This window comes from Hoplias malabaricus, chromosome X1 (assembly GCF_029633855.1).
Source record: "Hoplias malabaricus isolate fHopMal1 chromosome X1, fHopMal1.hap1, whole genome shotgun sequence".
NCBI classification, from domain to species: domain Eukaryota; kingdom Metazoa; phylum Chordata; class Actinopteri; order Characiformes; family Erythrinidae; genus Hoplias; species Hoplias malabaricus.
In genome coordinates this window covers 19,669,613-19,683,643 of record NC_089818.1, presented here as the reverse complement: position 1 = coordinate 19,683,643, position 14,031 = coordinate 19,669,613, and the positions used below count along the sequence as shown (strand labels likewise).

Here is a 14,031-nt window from a genome sequence, read left to right as displayed (position 1 = left end):
CGAGTGAGATAACCACATCAGGCTGTGTTGTGATTGGTCGAGTGAAATAAACACATCAGGCTGTGCTGCGATTGGTCGAGTGAGATAAACACATCAGGCTGTGTTGTGATTGGTCGAGTGAAATAAACACATCAGGCTGTGCTGTGATTGGTCGAATGAGATAAACACATCAGGCTGTGCTTTGATTGGTCAAGTGAGTTAAACACATCAGGCTGTATTGTGATTGGTCGAGTGAAATAAACACATCAGGCTGTGTTGTGATTGGTCGAGTGAAATAAACACATCAGGCTGTGTTGTGATTGGTCGAATGAGATAACCACATCAGGCTGTGTTGTGATTGGTCGAGTGAGATAAACACATCAGGCTGTGTTGTGATTGGTCGAGTGAAATAAACACATCAGGCTGTGTTGTGATTGGTCGAATGAGATAACCACATCAGGCTGTGTTGTGATTGGTCGAGTGAGATAAACACATCAGGCTGTGCTGTGATTGGTCGAGTGAAATAAACACATCAGGCTGTGCTGTGACTGGTCGAGTGAGATAAACACATCAGGCTGTGTTGTGATTGGTCGAGTGAAATAAACACATCAGGCTGTGTTGTGATTGGTCGAATGAGATAACCACATCAGGCTGTGTTGTGATTGGTCGAGTGAGATAAACACATCAGGCTGTGTTGTGATTGGTCGAGTGAAATAAACACATCAGGCTGTGTTGTGATTGGTCGAATGAGATAACCACATCAGGCTGTGTTGTGATTGGTCGAGTGAGATAAACACATCAGGCTGTGTTGTGATTGGTCGAGTGAAATAAACACATCAGGCTGTGCTGTGACTGGTCGAGTGAGATAAACACATCAGGCTGTGTTGTGATTGGTCGAGTGAAATAAACACATCAGGCTGTGTTGTGATTGGTCGAATGAGATAACCACATCAGGCTGTGTTGTGATTGGTCGAGTGAGATAAACACATCAGGCTGTGTTGTGATTGGTCGAGTGAAATAAACACATCAGGCTGTGTTGTGATTGGTCGAATGAGATAACCACATCAGGCTGTGTTGTGATTGGTCGAGTGAGATAAACACATCAGGCTGTGCTGTGATTGGTCGAGTGAGATAACCACATCAGGCTGTGTTGTGATTGGTCGAGTGAGATAAACACATCAGGCTGTGTTGTGATTGGTCGAGTGAAATTAACACATCAGGCTGTGCTGTGATTGGTCGAGTGAGATAACCACATCAGGCTGTGTTGTGATTGGTCGAATGAGATAAACACATCAGGCTGTGCTTTGATTGGTCGAGTGAGTTAAACACATCAGGCTGTGTTGTGATTGGTCGAGTGAGTTAAACACATCAGGCTGTGTTGTGATTGGTCGAGTGAGTTAAAGAAATCAGCAGGTTGTACTGTGATTGGTTGAAAGCAGGTCAGTGTATAAATTGTGTGCAGGTCCTCATGACGTCATGGCAGTTGACATGACACTATAATAAGCTTACAGAAGGTGAGATGAGGTGGACATTCAAGCCAAGCATGTGTGTGTGTGTACATAAAGCCCACCCGAGCAGCGTTGTAAATGCGGAATATCCTGCTGATGATGTCCTCCTCAAGATCAGCAGACACAAACTCCACCTGTAGAGGGCCGTGCCGATGTACACCGTTCTCGGGCCAGTACTGAGGACATAGCTACACAGACACAGACACAGATACACACACTCAATTTTGGCCCGTATGAGTACAGCTTCTTGAATGTCTTAAAGGTGCAGTGATATAAAGTGCTCACTTAAATTTTTAAAACCATATAAAATTGTACTAAGCCTTCTTTTGCTACATAAACCACACAAATGTCATAAATAGATGTGGTCCCTTTAACAGTAGTAGGCAGACTAGTGAAATATTCATGGTATACAGGCTCTTATAATAAACACTGTTTTATTGTCTTTCCTGTAGTTGAAAAGTGTAAAGATTTAAAAGGTTCACAAAAAAAGAAAGAAACAAATGCAAACAGTAAGAAAGTAACAGCAAATATGCACATAAAAAAGTACTGCTCCAGCAGAGATTTATCTCTTTTATTAAAAATTAATCCAGCACAGCTTTGAATGTCACAGTGACAGTGTGAATAAAGTCGTTCGATCTTACAAAGAATCAGATCTTTTGCCTTTTCATTATTTATTCATATATTCAAATCATCTCCTATTTGATCACTTCCATTAGAAATGCTCCATGCAGGCTACATATTTCATTCTCCGACAATAGGCGTGTGATTGTGTTGCTTTTTGTAACAGAATAAGTGATGAGAAGAGGATATGGAGCCTGTGTGAGTGTCTCTCAGCAGGGCCAGATTGGCTCTTTAGTGTTTGATGTGTTGGGTGGGGAGAGAGAGGGCTGTTCGTTTTGCTGAGAGCACGAGACGACCCTGTTTCCCCACGCTGGAGTACCACCACTGAGACGGCACTGTTACAACGCCCAGCTGCATGTGTGTGCACACAGGTAAAGCACAGGAAAATGTCCACTGACCTCTGTATTACTCTAGCTGTAGAATTAAGGCCTAGATCTAAATGCAACACTTACAACTGAGTTTCAGTAATTAAAGGTAAATCTTTGGGTACTTTTAATTTGTCCAGAAATTAAAATAAAACATTGTGACTGTGATAAAGCGAACTCCCAGCTCCTTCCAGTGTTACTAGCAAACTATACACTCACACAGTAGGAAGTTTGAATGAGAATAGTCTGAATTTCAAGCTGGGTCCACTAGGGGGCTCCAAATATCTGAATGTAATAATAAAAAAGCAGGGTAAGTAAATTGTCTACTCAAAAGTGTCCGTAGGTGTGTGTGTGTGTGTGTGTGTCGCCCTGTAAGGGACTGGCGCCCCCTCCAGTGTGTGAATGAATGAAAAAATGAATGTTTTAGCAGTTAGTGTCGCAGTCACACAGCTCCAGGATCCAGTCCCACTCCAGGTGTGGGGAGTTTGGTGTGTTCTCCCTGTGTCAGCATGGGTTTCCTCCGGGAGCTCAGGTTTCCTCCCACAGTATTGTATCTAATATTTGGCCGGTGTAGTACAAGCATAAGGTAGAAGTTGAAGTTATGGTTTATTCTTTAAAGATAGTTTTCCAACAACTAAATTTACAATGATAAAGGGAAACTGCCACAGGTTTTCTGAATGGAGTAAAGTTCTAAAAGTTTGCAGCAACGCACCAATATAAGAACTGATGGCCTAAGGCAAAACCCAGTGCAGAATAAAGAAATCGGGATGGTACCTATACAAATAAAGTGTTATTCAATAGCAGATATAGGTTAGCTAGTCTAAAAGAAGGTGGAAAATAGGAGGGGGGGAGAGACAGAGAGAGAGAGAGAGAGAGTAGGAGAGATGGAGCAAGTGAGTGAAATCACTGATTATGAGTGTGTGTGTGTTTGTGTGTGTGTGTGTGTGTGTGTGTGGGCATTTGCCCCTGGTACCTGGTCCTTATGGTCTTAGTGGCTACAGTCAGAATTCTGAATGAAAGCGTGGAGTGTGGAGGAGAGGGGGAGAGGGAGATAGAGAGTCAGGTTTCGGTGCTGCTGGGGTGATTCTCTGCACCCCACTCAGCTTTGATCCTCGGGTGTTATGACAGAGCCTCAGGCTGCTGCCCCCAAAGAATCTCTCACACACACACACACATTCCAAGAACGCTGGCATGCACACATTCAATAGCACTCTCATGCAGAGTCACGTACACATACAAAAAAACGCATCTTTCTCTCTCTCCACCCACACTCTGCCCACAAACACTCCTGCCCAAACACACACTCTCCCCCGTGTGCAAACACACTCGAGTCCATGCCTTCAAGGTTCATATATCTCTGCTAGTCATTCATTTTTAACCACTCTGTCTGATTACTCTCCAGTGTTTGATGTCTGGACTGAATCGTTCGAATACTTTCATCAAAATACCTCTTCCATGTAAATAACCTACGTTAAGAGTTACTCACAGGAGAAAAATACATCTAACCGGCCTTAATCCCACAGCAGAGCGTAAATACTGAAGCCAGACTTCAAAACTTCAGTATATCTCTCCACATTTAGCTTCATATTCTGAATCCTGCTATAGTGTGAATATGACTCGTACGATTAATGTCCCAACGTTCTGCTCTTCTGAACTAGATGTTGGAACAATGTGGCGAGGTTCTGTTTGCTTTCAGCCACATGAACCCGAGTGAGGCCAGTTGTCTGATTGGATTACTTCTGGATCACAAACGCCACTCCAACTCATCCCTAATCCACTAATTATTCATTCAATGACCGTGTCCTTCTATGTGTCTAGTTCTGCAGGCCTCACCTGGGCAGGGTCCACATCATTCAGCATGACGATAGACGTGCAGTGGTAGTCCAGTACTAGCCTCCAGAAATCTTTCACTGTGTTTGGCAAAGGATGCTGGGTAACAATGAATGCAGAAGGCTGCTTATAACTCTGTGAGAGAACGACAGAGAGAAAGAAAGGGTCCGAGAGATGGGAAATGTGAATGCTGAGAAGCACAAAACCAATATATTTCAGAAGATAAAACAGATAATGGAATTTCAAGATGAGTAGCTTGTTTAAAGTGTTAGAACAGAGTGCACTATTCCATATATACACACATAGTAGGCCTTTACATTAAACTAATTATTAAGAAAAATCCTTATGAGTTCAAGTAAAAGCTCCCAGTGGCCCATGAATTGAGAAAATGCCCTTCTTTATAGTCTTCAGGCAATTCTCATTACTGTTAATTTCTGTGCTCTAAGCTCTAAGCTTGTAATGTGAGACTTGTAACCAATATTAAGTAATGTGCAAACATTAGACTACTCCCCATTTATTTAACTCCCACTTCACACGGCAGTTATTGTATTTCAAGAGTTAGACCTGAGGTATTAGATATGTGCTCGTTCATCTGCACAATGCAAAGTCAAGTAAAACAAATCAACAAAACATACATTTATTATGTATTATTAAATAATATTGAGAAATGGTTATTTTTAACAACGGTTCAAGGCCTGGTAGATCCCTGAAATATCCCATTTAGATAAACATTAAAAGCAATTAAAACATTAATCTTTTGGTAAATACCTTATTGTAACTGCTCTTAAAAGAAAAGAGGAGCATTTGTAAATCAGACAAATCAGCTGCTGATGTTCTTAGAACAGACCAGGACCTCTTTGAATGTGTGAGAAGCAGGAACCGCAACCAGCTTCTAAGACTAAACTTTGGATGTGTGGTACATAAGCCTCCAGATTTCTAAAAACAATCAGAAAGCGAGTTTTGTGGAAATAATGGATCCTGTAATATGTGGAAGCCTGGATTCACTAATTAAAAATAACTAGTGCTGGGCGATATGAGTGCAGACCAGTATCACAATTAATTGTACATTTGCCACGATTACAATTAAAGAACGAATTATTGAACGAGCAGGTAGTGTCATGACTGTCTGTGAGGAGTGTGGTGTGTTCTCTCTGTGTCTGCGTGGGTTTCCTCCGGTTGACTGTCTGTGAGGAGTGTGGTGTGTTCTCTCTGTGTCTGCGTGGGTTTCCTCCGGTTGACTGTCTGTGAGGAGTGTGGTGTGTTCTCCCTGTGTCTGCGTGGGTTTCCTCCGGTTGACTGTCTGTAAGGAGTGTGGTGTGTTCTCCCTGTGTCTGCGTTGGTTTCCTCCGGGTGACTGTCTGTAAGGAGTGTGGTGTGTTCTCTCTGTGTCTGCGTGGGTTTCCTCCGGGTGACTGTCTGTGAGGAGTGTGGTGTGTTCTCCCTGTGTCCGCGTGATGAGGCTTGTGCTGTAAATATGCTGCAGTATTAAATATGGGATATTTTTTCTAATGTTGCTGGGAGCTTGTTCCTCTCCTGTTTTCTGAGCACTGTTTATATTTGGTGTGTGATTGTGCTTTAGTCACTGAAAAACATTTTTTCTCAGTGTTTACATTTGAGTTCGATCATTGTCGTCTTAATTATTGTCAAAACACAACTCGTCTAAACCACAGATGCTGTTTTTGGTACAAGCTGCTCAAGTCGCTCGGTTGGCCTTGCGTTTAGGTTCTCTGCCATGTTGCAGATAGGGGCAGAACCACATGACTACAGAGTGGCAGTGTGGTTTTAAAAGAGCAGTTCATGAAAACACAGTGGGGACATAACAGAAGTATAAAAAAGTGATATCGATATAGACAAGATTATGCCGATTTCGATTAATTGCCCAGCGCTAAAAATATCACAAAGAAACATGAGAAACATAATATGTCTCACATCCATGAGTGCAGCGTTGATGTAGTTGCTGCTCTCTCCATCAATGGTGATGAGGAAGGGAAGGCAGCGGTCAGGGGGGAGCACGTCCATGCAGCGGTTCTTCTCGTGGTTTCGTGGCAGCAGAGCAATGCTGCAGTCCTCCACACGGAGAGTGGGGGTCACCATGTTCAGAGTCTATAACACACACACACACACAGAATAATGAGTTATAGAAACTTTACAGTGTTAGAACTATATTTGTCAAAGCCATTTTTCAATGACCCACTGTAATTGCCTTGCATTTCCAGCAAGCATTATGTTTCTGCCCGGTGCCTTCATCACTTTAACAGATTGCAATGGGTTTTAAAGGCTGCAAATAGATGCGCTCCTTGTGTTGTAGCACATCTTAAATTGTCATGAAAATCCCTACAACTCACCTCAGTTTGCCCTATTTACATGAACCTCCCATATTTTAGCACCAATCCTATCATCTACACCACACACTTCTGAAACACAATCTTGCATTAGGTCTGGTCATGAAAACACCAGTCACACTTCATCAGGACTGAAGGCACGTTTTAGACGGAGTAAATACGTGCTTACTTTCCCTTGCTGATTTGTTAAATGAAACATATATAAAATGAACAGACTCTTACCCTGAACTCCTCTTTGATGGGACTTGAGTTAGTTTGTGGATCCAATCTGTTCATGTCGTAGTAGACAGAGCGAAGCTGATTGGCTGGAATGGTAGTATCTCCGCAGAGGCACGCCTCAAGGATGGCATCATGAATGAAGACATACTGCTCCTGACAGGAAAGTATAGTTAAATCAGTACAACAATGTAATGAGTTTCACTGAGCATCATTTAATCACCTCGGCTATACAGGCAACCTTTATTTTATGGATAAATGATACCACATACTGTTGATAAACTGAAAAGGATATCATCATTTACTTTCGTAGGTATGTCCTAGGGGAAAGCATCCCTTTACAAAATAATAATTCATTATGAATGAATGAGTAAGGTGATAAAACTCATCTGTCACATTTAACACACAGGAACTGTTCTCCCACAACATAAAGAAAATATATTCTTAACATGTCAGGGACGTCTGTGTAGAAATATCTGACTCCAATGAATATTTGATTACTGTAATGTTGGTTACTTTTCATTTCATCCACTGTGACGTTCTGACACACAGTGTATCAGCAACTAGCCTACAGTTATCAGATTATGTTTTTACAGGAGGGCGGCACGGTGGCGCAGCAGGTAGTGTCGCAGTCACACAGCTCCAGGGACCTGGAGGTTGTAGGTTCGATTCCCGCTCCGGGTGACTGTCTGTGAGGAGTGTGGTGTGTTCTCCCTGTGTCTGCGTGGGTTTCCTCCGGGTGACTGTCTGTAAGGAGTGTGGTGTGTTCTCCCTGTGTCTGTGTGGGTTTCTTCCGGGTGCTCCGGTTTCCTCGCACAGTCCAAAAACACACATTGGTAGGTGGGTTGGCGACTCATAAGTGTCGTGAATGTGTGAGTGTGTGTTGCCCTGTGAAGGACTGGCGCCCCCTCCAGGGTGTATTCTGGCCTTGCGCCCAATGATTCCAGGTAGGCTCTGGACCCACTGCGACCCTGAACTGGATAAGGGTTACAGATAATGAATGAATGATATTTTTGACCTTCATAATTCAGTGATGAGGCTTGTGCTGTAAATATGTTTTTACAGGTTTTGGAAATCTGACAAATCTGACATGCATTTTGTAAAATGTTATCAATATCTTAAATAATTCTGATTTGTCCCGCTCATGTCAGCTGGTTGTGATCGAGGGCAGAACATGTTCACCTCGGTCACTCATCCATGAGAATACAATTCCGCTCTTTGATGAAAATCACTGTTGAAGTGACATTTCCAGACAATCTGGCCTTGTCAGTTTTGACTAAATCATGGCACAGGGGTCAGTGCTTCTGTGATTAGGCGCCTCCGATTGTGGCTTAATGATCTTTGACCTTTCTGGTGATGCCACCGACCAAGAAGCAGCCGTGTAGTCACAATTAACATCACAACAAGCAAACTTAATAAATGTAGGTGCTGTATTTCGAATGAGCACTTTCTGTTCCTAATGAGGGAGCATTTCCCATCAAATTTGCAACACAAATCGCTTTCTGTTGTGGCAAATTATCGCTGACAGTTCAAACATGCACATAAAAAGGTAACAAGTGCCCGTAGGGCGATAGGCAGTGCCAACACGCACAAACACCTGCAAGGGAAAATGCACACACACACACACACACACACACACACACTTTGAAGGTCACTGAACTTGTGGAGGATGAATCAGAGAAGCACTGGCTGCATAGTTACTCAAATCCCAATCCAGACGTCATCTATGAAACATTTGCCCATTAAATCCAATGATGCTTGTGATCTAAACGGAATTACAGGGAAATGGTGCATTCAGCTAGTCTACGGCTCCGTCCAGATGGTCCGTGTTCAGAAAAGCAGAGAGTTCTTCAGCACCGCTGCAACATAAAATTGCTGAAAGCTGTAAAAAAATGAGCCAGCTCACTGTAATATTTGCCTTCAGTTATTCCCGTGCCTGTATGGTACTTCTAACCGCCCGATTTGTTTCGCACTCTAAGAGACGACTGGCTCTTAAACAGGAAGGAAGTGCAACTGAGAATGTAATGGTGATTGGCTAAAGAAACAGGATGGTTTTAAATAGGAACAAGCCATGAATGGATAAACACATGTGCTTCGCACATTTCAGCTAATGTAGAGCTCCTTCTAAATCACAGCCACTCTCTCTGTCAATTTACCCGTTTCTTCCTCACCATTTCCATCCCTCTCTGTTTTCTGGTAAGTTGCTCTCACTCCATTCTGTTCTACTTCTACTGTCTTACACAGTCCACTGCATACACTGCAAGATATATGAATAAAGTTTGTGTAAGATGAACTGAAAGTCAGTATGAGAGCGAGTACCTCGGTCTGGACCATGTTGACCCGACGAGACCGCAGCTCTCGGACACAATTATAGATGTCCACCACGCCCTCTCTCTCAGCCATGTCTAACATGATGTCAATCACAATGAAACAGCCTGTTCTTCCTGCTCCGGCACTGTAAACAGGACAACAACACTGAAGACTGAGGCATATCTCAATCCCTCTCGGCAATATGGAGGATAAATCACAGATTATGAAAATATCATGGGCATCATTAGTGTGACTTGACAAAATTAAGAATCAGAAACACAGTAACTAACAACAAGTATCTAAATAGATGTCAGTCATGCTGTTTCTTTTATTTATTATTATTTTAGGTTATTGATTTTATACATTTTCCTCTGGTTCCTTTTTAAAGAGTTTATACAGCACTGTGCAAAAGTTTTAGGCACCAGAGATTCTGACATTTAAAAAGCTATTTATCTGAGATAAAAAAAAACAAATGACAATTAACGCCAGCATTAGAATAAAACCAAATAACATTATTCCAGTGTTGTATTCTGTGTAGTGTCGCAGTCACACAGCTCCAGGGGCCTGATGGTTGTGGGTTCGATTCCTGCTCCGGGTGACTGTCTGTGAGGAGTGTGGTGTGTTCTCCCTGTGTCTGCGTGGGTTTCCTCTGGGTGACTGTCTGTGAGGAGTGTGGTGTGTTCTCCCTGTGTCTGCGTGGGTTTCCTCCAGGTGACTGTCTGTGAGGAGTGTGGTGTGTTCTCCCCGTGTCAACATGGGTTTCCTCGGGGTGACTGTCTCTGAGGAGTGTGGTGTGTTCTCCCTGTGTCTGCGTGGGTTTCCTCCAGGTGCCTCCGGTTTCCTCCCACAGTCCAAAAACACACGTTGGTAGGTGGATTGGCGACTCAAAAATGTCCGCAGGTGTGAGGTGTTGACTGAATATGTGTGTATGTCTGTGTTGCCCTGTGAAGGACTGGCGCCCCCTCCAGGGTGTATTCCCGCCTTGCGCCCAATGATTCCAGGTAGACTCTGGACCCACTGTGACCCTGAACTGGATAAGGGTTACAGATAATGAATGAATGAATGAATGATATTCTGTGTTTGAATGTGTTGGTTTAACTTTATCCAAATCTCTCTTTGTGGAGTCCGTATTATTTGAGGTTATCATCCAATACCTAGTTTTAGCGGTAAATAAATAATGATGTGTGCTGTTGATTTAAAAAATTCATGCAAATCAAGGAGAATCTGAACAAAACATTGTTTTTAAAACTCACTCACACCTACTACTTCATAGAAAAAAAATTATCTTATATTTGTATTTGTTTTATATTATTATTTGTTTGTATTTACTGTGATTATGTATTACTTTATACAAGCGTCACCCTTACTGAGAAGTCATTAGTTTAAATATATAAAATTATCTTAGACTTCTGCACAGTACTGTATGTATTCAGCATTTTATAACTAGGACTGCTTAAATTACGATTTGGACTGTAATTCTCTAAACCGTTTTAGTTCATCTCTGTAGAAGACACTTAAAATATTAAAATCCAATTTCAGTTCTGACCTCAAAATTTCAAAACTGAACCAAGCCTGAAACTATGCAAATATTCATTGGAAAAAGCCAATCCTTTGGGGTCCACAGCACCGAACAGTTTTGTGCCATCCCCTTTTGTCCTGCCTTCAACATACCTGCTTCAACTCATTACCTAATCATCAGGCCCCTCATTAGCTCAGTGGAGTGCATTAGAGTGTAGAAAACAATAAATGCACAATGGCATAGCCTCCCAGGATGAGACCTGGAGGACAGTGGTTTCTGTGTTTCAAAGCAATCTGCTGGTGCAATGACCAAAAACATCTATCCTCAATGACCAGGTGATGTACTACCTGCAGTGGACCACAATAGGGCCAGCGTTGGCAGGTGATTTCGCCTTCACTCTGCGGATGAAGCCCAGCAGGCCTGTAGCGTGGTAGGGCACACCGTGGTCTGGCCAGCCAGTGAAATGGAACTGCTGGATTTCCCGAATCTCATGGGCACCCCTCTACAAACAAAACAGGATGGAACTGGTTACGTTTTCAGGTAGATTTTAAGACAATTTCTTGGATGAATGAATAAATAAACAGACAGCAAGATAGAGAGAGAAAGAAAGAGAGACATGTTAATCCCAAAGGTATTGGGGTTCCATCTTTCTACAGAATACAGTTCCACTCTCCATAGTTCAGTGCATGGGCTTCATTTCCCTCTCACCACTGGCTGGATTTCAGCCTGACATCAGGCTCATATGTGGTTGCTACGGTGTCCCATTCCATTTCTAAGTAGACTCTTAGCAGAAGTGTCTAAAAACCTTTGGTCTTTGTGAATATTGAAATCATGTTTTTGTCACATTCACCCTCATGACAAAGGCATTAGGCTGAAACGCTCACCTCTCTTTGTACTTGCCCTGTTTTGCAACTTGAAAGAATATTAGAAACTAATGAAAGCAGAGATGTGTTTTGGTCTACCAAGAATTTTCTCTAAAGGGATATAAGATAGATGTGTGATCTGATTAAAAACGAGTGTGTCGGGTTGCATTTGCTGCAAAGTCATAAAGCAGCTAGGCTGTATACGCTGTGGCACAGCACTTCATCTCTGGAGTGGGCTCTCACTAAAGATGGTGTGTGTTTTTTTTTCATCTCACCTTTTCCACAGCAAATGTTCTGATGACGTACTCGGACAGGAGCTGGGTCTCTATCAGCGTCACTTTCATGTCTCGGTAGATCTCTGTATCATCTGGCCAGTACTTACAGCATTTCACCTGAAACAAAACAAACCTCCAGTTACAAACAGTGAGGGGAAATGAGAATTTATAGCTTTCTCTACTGAGAACACTATCACGCTCACTTCTTTATGTCATTACTCCTTCCTTTGGCACCATTTTAACTTGGAATGTAAAAAATATACTGATTTCCACTTCTGTAGAGATTATTTTCAGACAGTACTTTTTTAAAAGGTGAACTTAGAGAACTTTTAGAGCAGTTTTGATGGCTACGTCATTTTCTAAACATACTACATTTTTAAAAATCACTTTATTCTATACCTGTCTGTGTCCTATCTGGCTCTTCGTATGGGCATTTTCACAGTATGTTTTTGGCTACTACTTCTACTTTTCCATGGGAATTAATCCATGTCATAATCAATCCGTCCTTCCGTCCGTCCATCCATCCATCCATCCATCATCCATCCATTATCCATCCATACCTCCATCCATCCATCATCCATCCGCCCATCCATCCATACAGCCATCCATCCATCATCCATACATACATACATCTATCCATCCATCATCCATCCATCATCCATCCACCCATCCATCCATCATCCATCCACCCACCCATCCATCATCCACCCATCCATCCATCCATCCACCCACCCATCCATCCATCATCCATCCACCCATCCATCCATCATCCATCCACCCATCCATCCATCATCCATCCACCCATCCATCCATCCACCCACCCATCCATCCATCCACTCATCCATCCACCCATCCATCCATCCACTCATCCATCCACCCATCCATCATCCATCCATCCACTCATCCATCCACCCATCCATCCATCCATCATCCATCATCCATCCATACATCCATCCATCCATCCATCCATCCATCATCCATCCAATCCAACTACAAAAGGTAGAAAAAAGTGCAGAATGAATGGTTGTTTTTTGTTTTGTTTTTAATATTAAGTACTTTAACATTATGTGAAAATTCTCTAACAACTAAAGGCTTTCCCCTAAGCTCTATATTAAAAAAACCCTTAATTTTTAAGATTTTATGCAAAAAATAAAAAATAAATAAATAATGGACATTTTGATATGGCAGAACATATTTTCTCTTTGAAATATGTGAATAATCTCACCACATTTTTAAAAACCTCCCTATGATATAAACTTATAAAATCCTTGTAAAACTTGTAAAATCCTACTCATAAAAATATAAAACAAACAAACAATAAAACAAACAAACAACCCCTCTCCAAGACGTGACATACTTTTAACAAGAAGAAAAAAAAAATCACAAGATTGAACAGTCTACAATGAATGAGATTCTGTGCTGTGGCTAACATCTAATAAGTCAGCTCTTTCCTTTCCTTCTCAGGTGTAGATGAACCGAGCTGGGTCTAGCATTTTCACTTTAATTCTAGCAAAATCTGCTAATAGAGTCCTCGGTTATCGACAGGAAGGTAATTCACACTTTAATGCTGTCTCATTCTCACGTAAGGATCCCCTAAATGACTTTGTCACTTCCTCATACGACACCCAATACACTGAGATCACACCTGCAGCCAATCTGCTCAGTAATATTATACTGATAAACAATAGCTCACATATGTGATGCAATTAAATCTGAAAACCGAAAAACATAATTAAGTCAGCGCAGGGGCAGGATGTCTGCATTTCAAACCTATCCCAACAGTAGTAAACCTGAGTCTGTCAAGCTCCTCGTTTGTGTGACTGTGTGTTTGTGTGTGTGTGTGTGTTTTTTTGCACAAGAAACAGCGAGACGGCAAGATTCAATCTGTTCTTGGTAGCTCTCCGGCATCATTAAGACTGGAAATGAGATTGTAGGATGGAGGGACACTCGAGGGGGGAGGAGAGCAGAAGTTGAGGTCCCTCGGTGACACTTGAGATGAGAAATCCTCATCCGAACCGCTCGCGCTCAATCTCCGCTGAGATTACATTAGGCCACAGCCATTATATTATTCCATCAATTAAGAGGAAGTGTGTGAGTGCATGTGTGCGCACATGGGTGGGAGATGTGGGTGTGTATGTGTGTGTGTGTGCGTGCACGTGTGTGGTGTGCAAGTTATCTTAAATGATTGAAAAAATGGACTACT

The 14,031-nt window shown here is 42.2% G+C and overlaps 1 protein-coding gene across 1 annotated transcript in view; it reads right to left on the bottom strand.

Annotated features, from left to right (window-relative positions):
• The window catches only part of LOC136675477 (receptor-type tyrosine-protein phosphatase mu-like), a 244,894-nt gene that overhangs the window by 2,134 nt on the left and 228,729 nt on the right, over positions 1 to 14,031 (bottom strand). Inside the window, exons 26-32 of the mRNA XM_066652026.1 lie at positions 11,829 to 11,945; positions 11,038 to 11,192; positions 9,181 to 9,316; positions 6,868 to 7,017; positions 6,233 to 6,406; positions 4,307 to 4,438; positions 1,550 to 1,675 (exon numbers count right to left, since the gene is read on the bottom strand). Coding sequence (XP_066508123.1) covers positions 1,550 to 1,675; positions 4,307 to 4,438; positions 6,233 to 6,406; positions 6,868 to 7,017; positions 9,181 to 9,316; positions 11,038 to 11,192; positions 11,829 to 11,945 — 990 coding nt within the window. The remainder of the gene's footprint in view (positions 1 to 1,549; positions 1,676 to 4,306; positions 4,439 to 6,232; positions 6,407 to 6,867; positions 7,018 to 9,180; positions 9,317 to 11,037; positions 11,193 to 11,828; positions 11,946 to 14,031) is intronic.